Source organism: Betta splendens, chromosome 9 (genome assembly GCF_900634795.4).
Source record: "Betta splendens chromosome 9, fBetSpl5.4, whole genome shotgun sequence".
In the NCBI taxonomy this organism is placed as follows: Eukaryota; Metazoa; Chordata; class Actinopteri; order Anabantiformes; family Osphronemidae; genus Betta; species Betta splendens.
Window position 1 is genome coordinate 11821707 of NC_040889.2, and position 14524 is coordinate 11836230.

General features: G+C 48.2%; 2 protein-coding genes across 3 annotated transcripts; both read right to left on the minus strand.

The window, feature by feature from the left end:
- Window positions 1-91: 91 nt before the first annotated feature.
- LOC114863069 (fibroblast growth factor 6-like) lies at window positions 92-5017 on the minus strand. 2 transcript variants are annotated; one of them, XM_041072467.2, is made up of 3 exons: window positions 3994-5017; window positions 3390-3493; window positions 92-2551 (listed from the first exon to the last, which is right to left on the minus strand). In XM_041072467.2, the coding sequence occupies exons 1-3, from the start codon at window positions 4307-4309 to the stop codon at window positions 2375-2377; spliced, it is 597 nt and encodes a 198-aa protein (XP_040928401.1). In that variant the 5' UTR covers window positions 4310-5017; the 3' UTR covers window positions 92-2374. The 2 variants fall into 2 exon arrangements, with proteins under 2 accessions (XP_040928401.1, XP_029019734.1); XM_029163901.3 differs by having other exon boundaries at window positions 3970-5003.
- Window positions 5018-12920: 7903 nt separating this feature from the next.
- Window positions 12921-14373, minus strand: ndufa12 (NADH:ubiquinone oxidoreductase subunit A12). Its single transcript, XM_029162781.2, has 4 exons — window positions 14213-14373; window positions 13785-13870; window positions 13561-13648; window positions 12921-13180 (listed from the first exon to the last, which is right to left on the minus strand). Exons 1-4 carry the CDS (start codon window positions 14299-14301, stop codon window positions 13000-13002), a joined length of 444 nt encoding a protein of 147 aa, XP_029018614.1. The 5' UTR covers window positions 14302-14373; the 3' UTR covers window positions 12921-12999.
- Between the last annotated feature and the right edge of the window lie 151 nt (window positions 14374-14524).

Genomic DNA, 14524 nt, shown 5'->3' on the forward strand with positions numbered 1-14524 from the left:
CCTCTTTACATTTTTGAGGCAGGACTTGTAATTGAGGGGTTTTCATCGTCCACGTTCACTTAAAGCTTCAGAAGAACCACAGATTCCAGCAACCAGTTAAAAAAGACAAACTTTTTATTCTTATCTCAGGAATACAGTAGACTGCTGTGCACAGCACATACGTACAAAAATAAACGGAAAAACTTTAATATCCTTACTTAGCTCGTCTGTTTTTACCGAAACTAATGACTGAAGTTAGTTTCTTCTTCATTTACAGCATTTTGCAAACCCAAACTAAGGCAGAAGGTGAGGTATATGAGAACAGAAATGAGAGGAATAGAGTGAAGGCTCGCTTACGTTAGGTATTAAAAAAACATGAAGCACACGCCCCTATCGAGCTTGGGGAACAGGCATGCTAAAGGACATTAACATTATAAAAAAGATGTTCCTCACCCTGAATCAACTCAAATCTGATCTATGATAATTCATGGAAAGGAAAAAGACAGATCTGGATACAATTTTTGGTCAAAGCTTAAAGGTGAGCCTTTTCTTTTAGACATGAACACTAACTTTTTTAGGGACCCAGCTCTGTTTTCGGCACAGAGCTGTTCGCGGTGGAGGCGTCTTTGATAAGGTGCTACTGGAGATGTCGGGCGGCGAGAAAAGCCGCCGCCGCTGTGCATGTGCAAGGTTCTCCTCCGTCCGCCTGTGGTTGGGTTGGTGCCCAGCAGCAGAGGGTGGGTCCTGAGGACGGCTGCAGGACCGGAGTGCAGCAGGACTCTGCACCCACTGCGTTCACTCTGCAGATGTCCCCACCCCACAAATGTCCCAGTACCAGTAAATGGGCAGCACGTTGATGAGACGAGAGCAGCTTTTTGTTTCCAGGTTACATAGTTTCAACTTATAAAGTTGATTTATGCACCTCAGGTGCGTGTTCCAAGGAAACAGTCTGACCCTAAAGCTGTCGTGACTGGGGCCCGCGACGGACCGTGAATCTGACCTTGAACTAAAAAAGGCTGAAAGGAGAGGAGGAAGGACTTTGGGTTACAGCTGGAATCCCAAGGACGGGCAGAAGTGTCGCGTTCTGCTGAACAACAAAGACAGCAGCCGGCTCCCTGGACTGAAAGAATCCTGGTACGGTTCTAAGAACCGACGGCGGCTGATGGAGAGATGCACGAAGCTAAAGACCGTCCAGGAACATGGACGGGGGTTCTGGTGCAGCTGCTCGTGGACGATGGCGCCACGTCTTCTCTGGGGATGTTTGATCACAAAACGGCTCAACCTCAAGCTCCAAATCAACGGGCGTCATCGGATTCAGGTCCGTTAAACAACAGCGTCCTCTGGGCAACGCCACTGACTCCTCCCTAATTGCATTTAAAACTGACACCCTGCTGCCACTGCAGACGAGCGGGAGCAGAACCCACGCTGCACCACAGGAGACACCTGGAGACTCTCCCAACCCAACGCTGTGCAGCCTCAGGCCGGCTTCACCTCCACACAGCCGCCCAAGCAGCTCCTGGACTCTTCTCTTTGTATGTGCTGGACTATTTACACGCCATTTGTTGGTTTCATGGACAGCAGACATCGTTTTTAATAGCAGCTTCTCTAGTGTGCGCTCAGACGCAAGCTACGCCGGTATAAAATGTGTCTCCATGCTTAGATAAATAAGTTTTCCACCCTGTTTATTTGATGGCAATTCCACACTCAGACTGGTGGCCTCGCGCCAGCCTCGATGGCCGACCGCTCTCTGGTCTCCACCACAGATTGTACATTACTTAATCGATCTAATTACAGAAAAATAAACCAGAGACGGTCGTACCTCCCCCTCCCTCCGGAGGCCCTCTCTGGAGCGTCAGCCCTATTTCTGACTCCAGCGGGTGTCTCTTACATGCAGGTTTAAGGGGGCCACAAGTGGGAACGCCAAGGCACCTTTGAATCGTGCAGCAAAGGTAGTGCATTTAAGTTTCCCCTGCTGCTCGGCGTCTACAAACGAGCAGCGAGCCGGCGAGCGCTCCGACGGAGGAAGAAAGCAGCTATTTGAGCAGGAGTCCATGCATCCCTTCATCTGTCAAAGTGGGTCTTTGAGGTAATAAAACGGATTCATTTCCCTCTTTAAAAGCACAGGATACAGCTCGAGCCCCTGTCTTAAAAAGAGGAAGTGACACGTAGTCCAGTTACAGCAAGCACCAGGTAAAGTGAGACAGGCTTCAGCTCCCCCTGTCCATAAAAACAATAAGCAGCACAGTATGGCATACATATACAAAGATAGCTCTCCAAATATACAGATATACAAACAGAATAAATATGTGTGTTTTCTTCTGCAGTCCACTCGTGTGTCTCTGTTACCTGGAAGAACATCCACATGTGCAAATGAGTGAGCTATTGCCAGGTTGTCTTAGAGCCGCGGGAGGAAGTGTGTGACAGTCATGGCGGTGGTGGCCCTGTTGCCCCGCTTCACGCGCCCGTGCTTGCTGAGGGCGATGTAGAAGCCCTTGTAAACAAAAGACTCGTAGGCGTTGTAGTTGTTGGGCAGCAGGGTCTCCTTGAACTTGCACTCGTCCCCGAAGGCTCTCTGTGGGAAGGGAACAGTGGGTTAACGTCACGGATGCGCGGCACAACGTAGGCGCGGGCTCCTCCTGACCTTTAGCCGGACGGAGCGCGCCGGAGAAACTGGAGGAGGCGGTGTGTTGTTGCTCTGGCCAAATACAGAGCCATGCAGCTATAGGATCCAGCCCGGCACTTTTCCTCGTTCCCACAATGTTTTACTAGAAGCATTTTTGATACTTTTTATGGATAAATAATCATGTTATTGAATTATTCTACATCAGTAGACTTTCTTAACCATTATTGAGTCAACTGTCTTAGCTTTTATTCCCCAAAGTGTTACGATAGGAGCACTGACCCACTGCAGGGTCGGTAGTTCGATTCCTTGCCCCGTCACCTCCATGTGTCTTTGGGCAACACACTGAAGTTGCTTCTAATGCGCCTGAACTTCTAATTATTGGATGAAAGCATCGAGTGTGATGAAACTGAATGCTTCCTGTCGAAATCCATGAAATTTTTCTAGTTTTAAATGGAAGCAGGTTGTGGTGTCTGCACCGGACCCACTTCGGCACTGTGGCTCCTACATGTGCACCCTGTGTTCATAGGACTTTCACGGTGTGCTTTTGCTGGGTTTACTTGGAGGCTCCATCCACTGACAGATGGTGACACAGAGCCAGTTTCTCCAGTGGGACCTCGGTGTGAACAGCCCCCCTCCGCCTCCATCATCAGAGCATATTAATAACACAACAGCGCTCATAAACCCGTGGATGCAGCAGCTACATGAACTCATCTTACACTGACCAGGATTTGTGCGTGCGTGCGTGCGTGCGTGCGCGAGTGCGCCCTGGAGTTGCGCACCAACATACCGTTCCGTATAACCTTCCCCTGCTGTTCATTGCGACAAACATCTCGCTCCTCACGCCGAACAAGCTGATCACTCCTCGGTCCACGGTGGAGATCTCTATCAGACCTGAGGGAGACAGAGCGGTGTGAGAACAGAGCGTCACGCTGCGACGGGGGGGGGGGGGCAAGTCAGGTTCCCGGCCTATGCAGCAGTGAGGGGTGTAACCTTGCAGGTGCACTGCGCCGGGACGGTGCGCTCTCCGCTCAGTTAGCGCCTTTGGGCGCAGACATTTGGATGCGCCGTGCGTGCGCTGCTGAGTGGGCTCGGCGCGAGCGTCCTGCTGCAGCGCGACGCAGGGTAAAAATAAGTGAGCGTCTAAACTGAGTCCAAGCATTCATGCCATGGTTTTGGCTTGGGGGGATATTTCGCGCTGCGCGGATGTGAGGATCAGTAAGCTGTTTTTTGACTTGGGCAACTTTCATCCCCGCCGACGCGTCTTATTAAATATCATGCAAGACACGCGCCCCGTTCCAACTTTCACGCAGCCTGCGCATACGGTCACACTCCGTTTCTGCGTGCGGCGCTCTCCGCGTGCAACTCACTGTGCGGGTTCTCATTGTGTGTACCGCTTATCCTGCCGTCCGGGAGCACCTGCAGGTGAAACCCAATGCCCACGTTGCAGTACAGGCGCCGCACTCGTTTGATGCCCTGCAAATAGTCACTCTCCCAGTTCAGCTGGGATTTTCCGCCCGGTACGCCCAGGTAGGAGCGGGAGAACAGGGTCTCCCACTTATTTTCCAGGAACGCCGCATCGGTCCTGCTCGGAATCGGATAAGATGAAGCGATCCCCCAAAGAGTCCACAGTACGATAACTGCTGGCAAAGTCCAGTGCGTCCTGGCCCCGCTGGACATGCTGTAGAGGCACCTTTGCGCAACGGCCATCCAGTTTACCTTTGGGGCACGTGGTCAAAGTTACCTGCCCTAAAAACACTAGTCTTCTTATTTTTTGTCCTTTGGCATGGTGACGGTCGCGGTTTATTTTGGGATCAAGGCAGATCAAGGCCCCATAGCCCGAGATCTGAGCAGGAGTCGAGGGACGGAGCGCGTCGGAGCTTGAATTGGTGCCGGTGGCGATGACCATCTTTCGCCGCTCCGCGCCTCTGTACAGGCAACGCTGGCCGTGGAGGGGACACCACTCACCGCAAAACCAGCTCACCTTGCCCCCAACTCTTACATCCTAGAATGACATCACCGTGACTTCACTGCTACGCCCCCTCCGTCAGCAGCAGGGGATGGGAGCAGGAGAGAGCCACGGGGCGCCGGCGGTAGCGGTTCTGATGGGAATGATGAGGGGTGCTGCACCTTCACATCGGCGTCGGACAAGCCGGACAGAATGTAAAGAGGACTTCCCCGTGGCCCGTTTCAAAGTAAAACCCGCAGAGGTGCGCAGCTGTTGCGTCAAAAGCTGCATCGTCTTCAAAACAAGCCTAAGTAAATAAACATTATTATTATTAACGTCTAATAATAAAAGCTGGAAGCTTAGTGGTTGAATATATTATCCGCATGCATCCAAACTTTACGGCGCGATCACAAAACAGGAGTCAATACGTCCTCAGATCCGCAACAAATGACCTGAGCAGCTGAAAGGGAAGAGGCAGAAAATCTGGACTGGATAAAAGAAAACAGCTGAATATGACAAACTAATAAAATGCTTTTATTTGGACACAGTAGTGGAACGTCTGATGATGAAATTGAAATCTAAGTAAAATACAATCAGTGTCATTTGTTTAGATCATAAAGTGCAGATACCGTTAAAGTCGTGCTTTTATTGTGAAGATCAACTAACCTCTATTTTCAATCTTCCTCTGGCTAATTGTGTCCGACCTGACGCAGCTCTGCCCCACATGGGCGACCTGCAGGAAGGGGAGGGAGCGTGAGTGCGCCCGTGTGATTGACTTTCATTGGCGTTGAGCAATCATGGGATGGATGGATGGATGGATCCTGTGTCCAGAACCCAAATCGGGACCTTGGTCATATGTCCTGGCAGCCCGATGCCTTATTTAGAAGGAAGGTGTAAAAACAGTCGCAGCCAGTCGCAGCAGAGCAAGTGGCGATCCTGTCTGACACTTGCTTAGCTGTTTGTCCAGGAAGTTTACACAGGCAAATATTTTGCCTGGTCAGATTGCGTCTTATTATTGTAAGTAAGACGCATGGCAACGAGCAGCGCCAGTCCAATACAGGACACCGTTTGACAAATTCCACCTACGAAAAAGAACAACAGGGTAAAATAGAAATGTGCAAACTCATGGTTTACTTCCCACGTGAAGACTGAGCCAGACCCAGTGCGCTGTTCACAAGCAGAAACCTTCCTCCTCCACATCCCCGACTGCCTCCAGTCCTGCACGGCTCGGGGGAATTCCCAACATGTGACACAGCGCCAGGCTCTGTGGCCCCCAGAGGCTCCCGGCTGCCAGGAGGCCTCAGGCCCACCTTAGCAACCACAGCCAGCAGCAGCAGCAGACACAGCGAGGGTGGAAAGGAACGGGGGACGACTTCTAGCTAAACCACTAGAAGTCGTTTGAGTCGCCGTGTTGACTTAGCATGGACGTTCCTGTGGCTTTAGTATGTAGATTTCTGTCCAGTCAAGCTTTGGCAAATGTCCCTCTACTCGCATCCAAAAAGAAGCCGGGTCCTCTCAGCAGGCCACACACTGGACCACGCCGAGCAGCCACTTAATGAGACAGCGCCATGATGTGCTGCGTCAGCACATGACGATGCAAGCCAAGGCAGCCAACAGCCTGAATAGACAGAACCCCTGGCTTATTGACACGGTGGGACTCCAATCGATTGGGAGCGGGTGCTGCTAATGAGAGCGTGCTGAGCTCTTCAGATTAATTCTGCTAATAGTGTTATTCTGGCGTGACGCTGAGGCTGCTCTTTAGTAATAACACCCTCTGAATCAAATGCTACAGGCAGAAACGCGAAGCATGAATCTCACTCCCTTCCTTGTCTGCAAACAGCAACTAATGTGTTTAATGCCTGAAAAATGAATTAAATTCTTTATGGAAGTCACAAAGACTGAATAACTGAAGAATTATATTGGCAAACCTACAGTTTCTGGACAAAATTACTCCGCATGACATCAAGTCATTTAATTTACTAAAACACTAGCAGCTTCCTGTTGACAAGCAGCTTAATAAACTTAAAACATCTGTAGCTTGGCTGCAGCTGGACAGCAAGGGACAGAGGGAGGTCCAGGATGGAAGCCACACAGCTGAGCGATTCAGCCTGAAGCTTGTCTTGATTGAATGTAAAGCCGACACAGACGGCACAGAAACTAGAGACTCAAGGAAGAAAACATATCTGCACTTGCCTAGTCAGCTGCCCTGGTTACACACACACACACACACACACACACACACACACACACACACACACACACACACACACACACACACACACACACACACACACACACACACACACACACACACACACACAGATAGATACAAACAGCTTTTGTGTAGGTAACAGGATACAGGAGGACGCAGAGCTCTTCCAATTACAGTTTTATTAACGCAGGGTTTATTGAAACAACAGCTGGGAGACCGGCACATGAAGGAGGATGTCTCTAGAGTGACATCAGAGGTGCTGGAAGAAATAATACTCAGTGGAACAGATGACGCAGGAAATCACAGCATATTGTCAGTCATGAGGAGTAATGGTTGATGGCGGCGGCCGTGATGGTGAACCTGAGCGAACAAGCATGCTTAACCTTAACGGCTGCTCATGAATGTGCTGTCATGCTCAGACGAGGACGTTATTAGTTTGGTCAATGAACAGAGTCACAAGAAGTTTTATTTATTTATGAATAAGATGAATAAGATGAATGAAGATGTGGAGAGAAATTCAGCGTCTGGGGACCATGAATGTCTAAAATAAAGACATTTAATTGCAATCCATCCTAAAACCATCCTGCTTGTATATGTGACAGACAGATTTACACTTAGTGAGCTGCTAAATGTGGGTGAGGCAAGCACTTCTCATAGATTATCACAGAAAACAAGCTTCCACCTTTCACAGCCAGACGAACCTTTGCCTGAGTAACAAAAGTTTAGATGCTCAGCGATGTAGTGATCGATCTGCACCAAAATGGATTCAAATCCAGGGGAGCAGCTTGTAAAATAGTACGGAGCCACCATGAAACGAGCCGGAGTTCGGCTTTGTGCTGAACCAGCTGATGTATAATTCAACAGCCAAAAACTGCACTTTGCTGCGTTAGTCTGTGACACGGGGGCGAGCAGCGAACGCACAGGAGAACCGAGGCTAACTCACAGCGAGGCGCGGGGAACGGGTCAGGCCCGACCCGGGGAAACAAAGAGCGGCTCGTCAGATGCTGGCGTTCCCGGTAAAAATATCTTTCCACGGGTACAGCCTGTGCACCGTGCAGATGTGTGTGCAGCTAAATCAGGCACCGAGTGACTGAGGGGAATGGAAGCAGGGCAGAAGTGACACAGCGATTTTAATGTTCCAAGTGAGACAGCGGTTCGATGGGAGCGACCGCGACTCAATAATAACAAACAATGAATCATCACTTTGTGCCAGCTTCACCTGCTGACGCCACTGAAGCGGCCACTAATGGTCCAGATCTCATCCTGACAACTGCTGCTTCCAAGGTCACGAGTGAACGCTGAAGCCAGAGCCTGAGTTTGGGAACAAATAATATGCAGCTAACAGGAACAAGGACACGAGTGACACAGCCAAACCCAGTGAGTCCTTCTAAATGCCACGAACGCTCACCCATCACAGTCCTACAGAACCTCTAGAACCTCTAGAAGTTTGAGGGCACGTATGTTATGGTTCTAGTCCGGGCGGTTCCTCTTTAACCTTGCTGAAAAGTCGGACAGTTTGGTTTATGGCTGTAGGAAGAGACAGCGATCGAAGGAGGTGTCAGCTGCTGAGTCGGCAGCCGATTCCCCTGGCTCCTCTTCCCTCGCTCCCAGGAACCCAACACCGAGCCAGGCCACCAGGACCGAGCAGCAGAATGTCAAGAATTTTCTCGACAGCACTTGCCCCCCTGCTTGGCGCGTTCTCACCCCTAGGGGATGAAAACCATGCCGCCGGCCCCGGGGATGCGGACACCTCGCTCCACAGCGAGCGCGGCGGCGAGGCAGGAGCGGCTCGCTGCTGAGAGTGAGTCATCCTGGACCGAGCTGTCATCCTGCAGGCACAACAAAGGCCGTAACGTTTATTTTTATCACAGTCCCCGATGGATGAAATTGAAAACCCATAAGGAGTTGATCAAAGCCTCGGCGCGCTGCCTGACCTGGACAGCGACCACTCGCAAACTGTGCTCAAGAAGGATCCAGAGGAATCGCTCGCAAGTTGTGGTTAGCCAACATCCAATTCTGAGCAGTTCACGGAGGAAAGATGCATGTGACAGAAACGTGTGCCGCTTCCTGCTTCCTGCAGAGGAACCTGGAGGAGGCAGACGCAGCGCTCTGCTGTGATGCCTGCTTGCAGACAGATGCTGCCCGACATCAGGATCAGGTCGTCCTAATACTAAACATTTTGTTGCGCATTCACAGATTTAATAACGAGTGTAAACTGATGATTAGCTTAAAGTTTGCCTGGTCACGTCGACTCTCATTAATATGAATCAGGGCCCTTCTGCTGTCACAGCCTGGAGATCAGCATCCGTAGCATCACAGCGGGACCAGAATCGCTAGAGAACAATTACTGCAAATCTACATTTAATTTAGGGCATGAAATGGCTCCAGCTGAGACCTGAGTCAATCTGCCCCCAGCTCCTCTCTGTGTAGATGTTGCCCTCTGCTGTCGCTGAGCTGTTACGACATCCAGGCTTGTGTCCAGGGATGATAAGTCACTGCATTGCAGCACTGATGCTGGCGTTTGGCTGAAACTTCAGAGAACAGGTGCGGGTGTATTATCCACACGCACGGATGGACTCAGTGTTTACCGATGTGCAGTAGTGTCCTGTCACGACGCTCAGTAACCTCAGAGCGCCTCCTGATGAGCAACGCTGCTTCCTCATGTTTCCAGACCAATATATCTAAAGGGAAGTGGGAAGTAGGAGTGTGTGCACTCATCGTTGTGCTGTGCCCGGCACAGGGGAGCAGCGCACTTAATGGAAAATGCTCAAGCGAGAACCTGAGCCGGGCCGACGAGCGGCCGGCCACCAGCGCGGTGCATCCCAGGCATGGTGACACATACGTGGAGCGAGGGCTCATGTGCCTGCGACCTCCCTGTTCAAAGGTCGCCCCAACGAGGCCGCTCGCCGGCCGACCTTCAAGCCCCCGAGTGCAGCAAACAATGCTGCGCTACAGATGCCGTTTCCAACGGCGTCGGCGCGCGCTGCGCGACGGGCAGCGCTGAATTAGAGCCGGTGCTTTGATGCTGTTTATATCCCCGCTGTCCTGTCAACACGCCTAATCAGATCACACATGCCAGGGCCCGATGCAGCCGCGCAGCGAGCAGCAGCGCCGTGTCCCATGATTCATCACGTGGGAATGTGAATGTTTTACACTCTTTAATGTTACTAGTACATTGTTTTCTAAACTCAAGATGGGCAAGAAGCAGCAGCCAGAAAACAACGTTTTCCTGAACTTTAAGTCTGGGGCTTACATTACCCACAATGCACCGGGGTTGCAGAAGGTTATTCACGCTCTGCTGCTTCGTCCTCTTAAGGGTCGAGGGTTTGCTGGAGCCCGTCCCAGCCGTCCCATCACGCGAGAGGCAGCTACAGCCTGGACACGCCGCCGGTCTGTCACAGGTGCATGTTTACGTTTTCCACCTCACTTTAAAAGGTCTTCATTAAATGTTCTGAATACTTTTAGGCCAATATTCAAGTTTGAATTATGACTAAGAAACTTGTTTTGTCTAACCTCAAAATCTGCCAAACACTTTATGACTGTTCATAACCAGAAACACAAACCAAACTACCTGGGACTCATTACCATAGTTTATACCTTAAATGCCTTCAGGTCTGGTGGCCCATTACTCTTTAAATAGCATGGTAGCATCCGATGGGTCTCATAGGAGCACTTGGCCTCCTGTTTGTGCATTCGAAGCACACACTGCCTACACTCTCTTTGTGATTGCTCCACTCTGACCTTGCAATTAGCTTTGCGGCTGCTGCGTGTGTACTCCCAACTAAAATAAAAAAAAAACAACAAGAAAAGTCAGTGAAAGCATGCACTTAAGAAGATGATTTCTAAGAAAACAAACTCCGGAAGCCACTGGTTGACAGATCTGTCTGCCCACTATGGTTCCCTGGCTAAAGCTGCGGCTGTGCTGCGGTCGCCACCGGTCTGAGCCCAAATACATGTGATGCAAGACAACTTGTAGGCTCCAATAACAGCAGCACGCTGGCACAGCTCCAGCACCGGACGTCCGAAACACTCAGAACCTCGTGAAGCCATATTTAGTTTGAGGCTTGTAAATACCTGGTGGCTCCTTCTAGTGAATTTTCAAATTGACTGTTTATTTTTTCTCAAAAACATTTTTTATTATATGTCAAGCAATGAACAGGAAAAAATTACATTTTTAATACATTCATGTGACTCTTTGAAATTTATTTTTTGCATTTTACCTAAAATATCCCAGTAATGAAAAGCCAGTCTATTTTTTCATTTCCCTGCGTGGAATGTAAATAACAACACTGTAGCCTACGTCTGCGGAACAACCATACAAGGACAACGCCACCGGACTCACAAACTACCACTCTATACGGGACATAATGACTGCTTTGATTAGTGGTTGGAGAGGGGGGGGCTGAATCCTGACCACTTCCAACTAACAAGCTGAAATTAAGAGCACTGATGACCTCACAACTAAGCTGGTGAATGCAGCTGGATGTGAAAGTGGCCTGATACTAGTGCGTTAATGTGATTTCTTCTAACTGGAGTTTTTAGGTATTGTGCCTGCTGTGTTGCTCCTTGAGCTTTTGATGTTGGCCTGCTACATTTGCTGCATTAGAAAAGCATTTATTCATTTCTTAAAATCACAGGACAATAGCAATGACTAAACATAAGTAAAGTGTCCTTGTGTGACATGTCACATGACTTTGTTTGGAAACATGCAGGAATGGAGGAGGCCAAACTTGAAACTAAAAAGAAACATATACGTGGCACAAAGCCAGAGAGATGGGAACCGTCATCTCACGATGACCTTAAATAAAGCAGAAGTGGGCGTCTGGTTAGTCAGGTGGCTTAACGTTCACGTTGTTGCCGCTGTAACGTCACATAAACATCTATATGTGTGAAGGCCAGCGTGATGCTGTGGCCGCAGACTGGATCTGATATTTTTGTGGCTGTGGGCAGCGTTGGAGGAGTTTAGGAATGTGTGACCACAAGGCTCCTTAACCCCACGGCTGCATGTGTTCCTCCCTTGTCTGGGTAGGAAGACACGGACCATCACATCCCTGTACGTCTCCTCCAGGTCCACTGTGTGACAAACCGCAGCCGACAGCCACCCACTCACAAAGTAGAAAATCACAACCCTCGAGACAGCTGCTCTTCTCTGGAAGTACAGTTTAAAGGGAGCAGTTTTCCTTTTACTGCACTTGAGAGGCAGCTGTGATTGTTTCCGGCCTGAGTGTAGGCGACTGGGTGAATGAGGACATGTCAGGTTCATGTCAATTAGCTGGTTAGACTTGTACCTCTGTGATCTCATGCCCTCCAGCGCTACTATCTGCTGCCATCTGCTGGACAGCTAGCACAGCTGAACGCATTCACTCCCCACAAATGTTTTAGTTCGGTCTATTGCAAATGCTCATGATAGTTTGATGGGTAAACAAGAATCATTAATTAAAATTTAAAATTTGTTTATTAAACACATCTTAGAGATGTTTCTGTTTTCATTCCGGGCCACACACAACTACACTGCTGCCAACTTAGTTTTGGCAGCCTGGTGCTGTAGGTGTGGGAGGCATAAACTCACAAAATTACCCATTTTTAACCAGTAGGACAAATATTTACTTTAAAAAAATAAAAAGAACAAAGTGGCAGGAAGACCATGTTTAGCATCATTATTTCCGAATTTAAAAGTGCAGTGCTTGTGTTTCTCAATACGATGCAAAGATGATCCTAATTAAGTTTGAAGGCAGGTGATATTTTTAGATGAAGAAGTTTAAGAGTTAAAGTGATCAGTCTACTTAGTAGAAATATGACAAACGCGTTTTAATATTTGTTTTTTTGAGAGTTTCAGGCATTCTGGCTGGGAGAGTCTAAGTAAATAGCATAGAAGTCTCTCAAACAGCAATCTAACAGTGTTTATACAGTCAGTTCTTGACAGCCCTAATTCTTTGCATTGATGAAAGGCCCCATCCATCACAGATGGATAACAGCTGGTAACAGTATCATGAAGTCTGGCTTTTACATCTGGAAGTGGAAGTAGCACTAGCAGTCAGTGCAGCACAGTAGTCACTACCCTCTAGTCTCTAATTGATTGGGGATGGTTAAATAGGACGTTTATTGCTGCAAGTGTGACATTGTACTTAAAAAAGACAGCGTCAGGAGGATTACAACAATCATTAATTCTATAAAGAGATTTTATTCAGGTGGGATATAGAGACAGGAAACCATAATTTAGAGCACTTAAGTTTTCAAAGTTCACTGAGCTCCAGCTTTGGGTGGAACCCACTCGTGAATCTTCTTTCGGGTGGTCGAGTAGGGCACGTACTGCTGGGGTGTGCCGCTCATGTTGAACTGGTGGACTTCAGCCAAAAACTTCTTGGGCTCTGGAGGGTGTGTAGTAGGGGGGTCATCTGTCATACAGTGCAGCCAGCGATGCCTAAGCAGTAAACAAGACGATGTCAGCTGTTGCGTATCTCCAATGGAGAGTGAATTGTTCAGCAAAGTTTCCATATCTCCTCTTGGATCATCATAACTATAGTATTGCTGGACATGCTGAAGGCGAGCCAAGTTCTAGAAAAATAACTTAAAAAATGACACTTTGGTTTTTTTTTTACCTACGTTGTTCTCAGGCCAGGATGTTGGGACCAAATTTAGCTCTTTAAGACAACTAAAGGAAAACTTACTGATACAGTAAGCTATGTATTAAAAGCTATACAAAACCCAGTTTCCTGAAACTGACGGCACTGAAGTTGACATGTGCTAGAAATGTTTTAGTTTAGAATTTCTCTCCTGTCACTGGCAGACAACAACTCGTACCATTCAGCTGGCACCATGCTTCCGTCCACCTCCCAAAGCGTCTTCTTCCCATTCATCTCTGTGGTGTAGATTACCCAGCGGTGTCGTCCTGGACACACAAACAATCGCGAATATGAACACAACTCTAAGCAGGTGCAGAATGAATTAGATTTTAAAAATTACTTTGCTTTACTTAATAAATAAGGATGTGTTAACCCCTCTGTACCAAGCCTGAAACCACTCACCAAAGAAGTAGTTCTTCTTGTCTTCGTAGTATTTGTTCCCATATTTATCCACACCAACCAGAGCTCCTGTCTTCACGTCGTTCACTCTGCCAAGCAGTTCACGTAGTAGTTCAAGTATATGACGCGTGTGGAAACGAGTATTTGTATTGTTTATCGAACAATAGTGTGCACCAATATACAGCTGGACATCGTTTGATGAAGATTGTGTAAGTTTAAACGTTTAGCAGATCAGTTGTGGGGGTAAAATGTATTTTCAACGTCTTGGTCCTAAATTCCGAGAAGATTAAACGGAGTTTGTCGCAAAATCAAGCTGTCAACACGCTAACTTAGCTTTGGGGGTCCAACATTTATTTACCGTCTTATCGCATATTTCAAGTTACTCGTTAGATAATTATTGCGAACTATAAAGCGTTTAACTTTACACTGACCTGAACAGCTGAAGAAAAAAACCCCGAACGCCTCCATGACCTCCTATTTGCCCCAAAGCCCTTCGGACGAGGTTTGCATACTCCGCCATCTTTAGACGGAAGATTTAGAGGGACGGACCGTTCACTGCTTGAATCGGTCCGACTCTAGCAACGGCTAGTAGCTCTTTAGTTCCACACATATATCTAAAAAAGGCTAAACTCAGAAATATCACAAAGATTAAAGGTTTATATAGTGAATATTAAAATTATACTAAATATAAGTCTATTAGAATATTAGAATCATACACCTTACATATAAAACATCCAACTGTC

Excerpts from the sequence above, each read along its gene's own strand:
- ndufa12 (XM_029162781.2), bottom strand. The coding sequence starts at position 14,301 with ATGGCGGAGTATGCAAACCTCGTCCGAAGGGCTTTGGGGCAAATAGGA. Across the intron at positions 13,649-13,784 it reads CAAGAAGAACTACTTCTTTG|GACGACACCGCTGGGTAATC; the intron begins GTGAGTGGTTTC and ends TTGTGTGTCCAG. Across the intron at positions 13,181-13,560 it reads AGCATGGTGCCAGCTGAATG|GCATCGCTGGCTGCACTGTA; the intron begins GTACGAGTTGTT and ends TTTACTGCTTAG.
- LOC114863069 (XM_029163901.3), bottom strand. The coding sequence starts at position 4,309 with ATGGCCGTTGCGCAAAGGTGCCTCTACAGCATGTCCAGCGGGGCCAGG. Across the intron at positions 3,494-3,969 it reads ACACAATGAGAACCCGCACA|GTCTGATAGAGATCTCCACC; the intron begins GTGAGTTGCACG and ends TGTCTCCCTCAG. Across the intron at positions 2,552-3,389 it reads GGGGAAGGTTATACGGAACG|AGAGCCTTCGGGGACGAGTG; the intron begins GTATGTTGGTGC and ends CCCTTCCCACAG.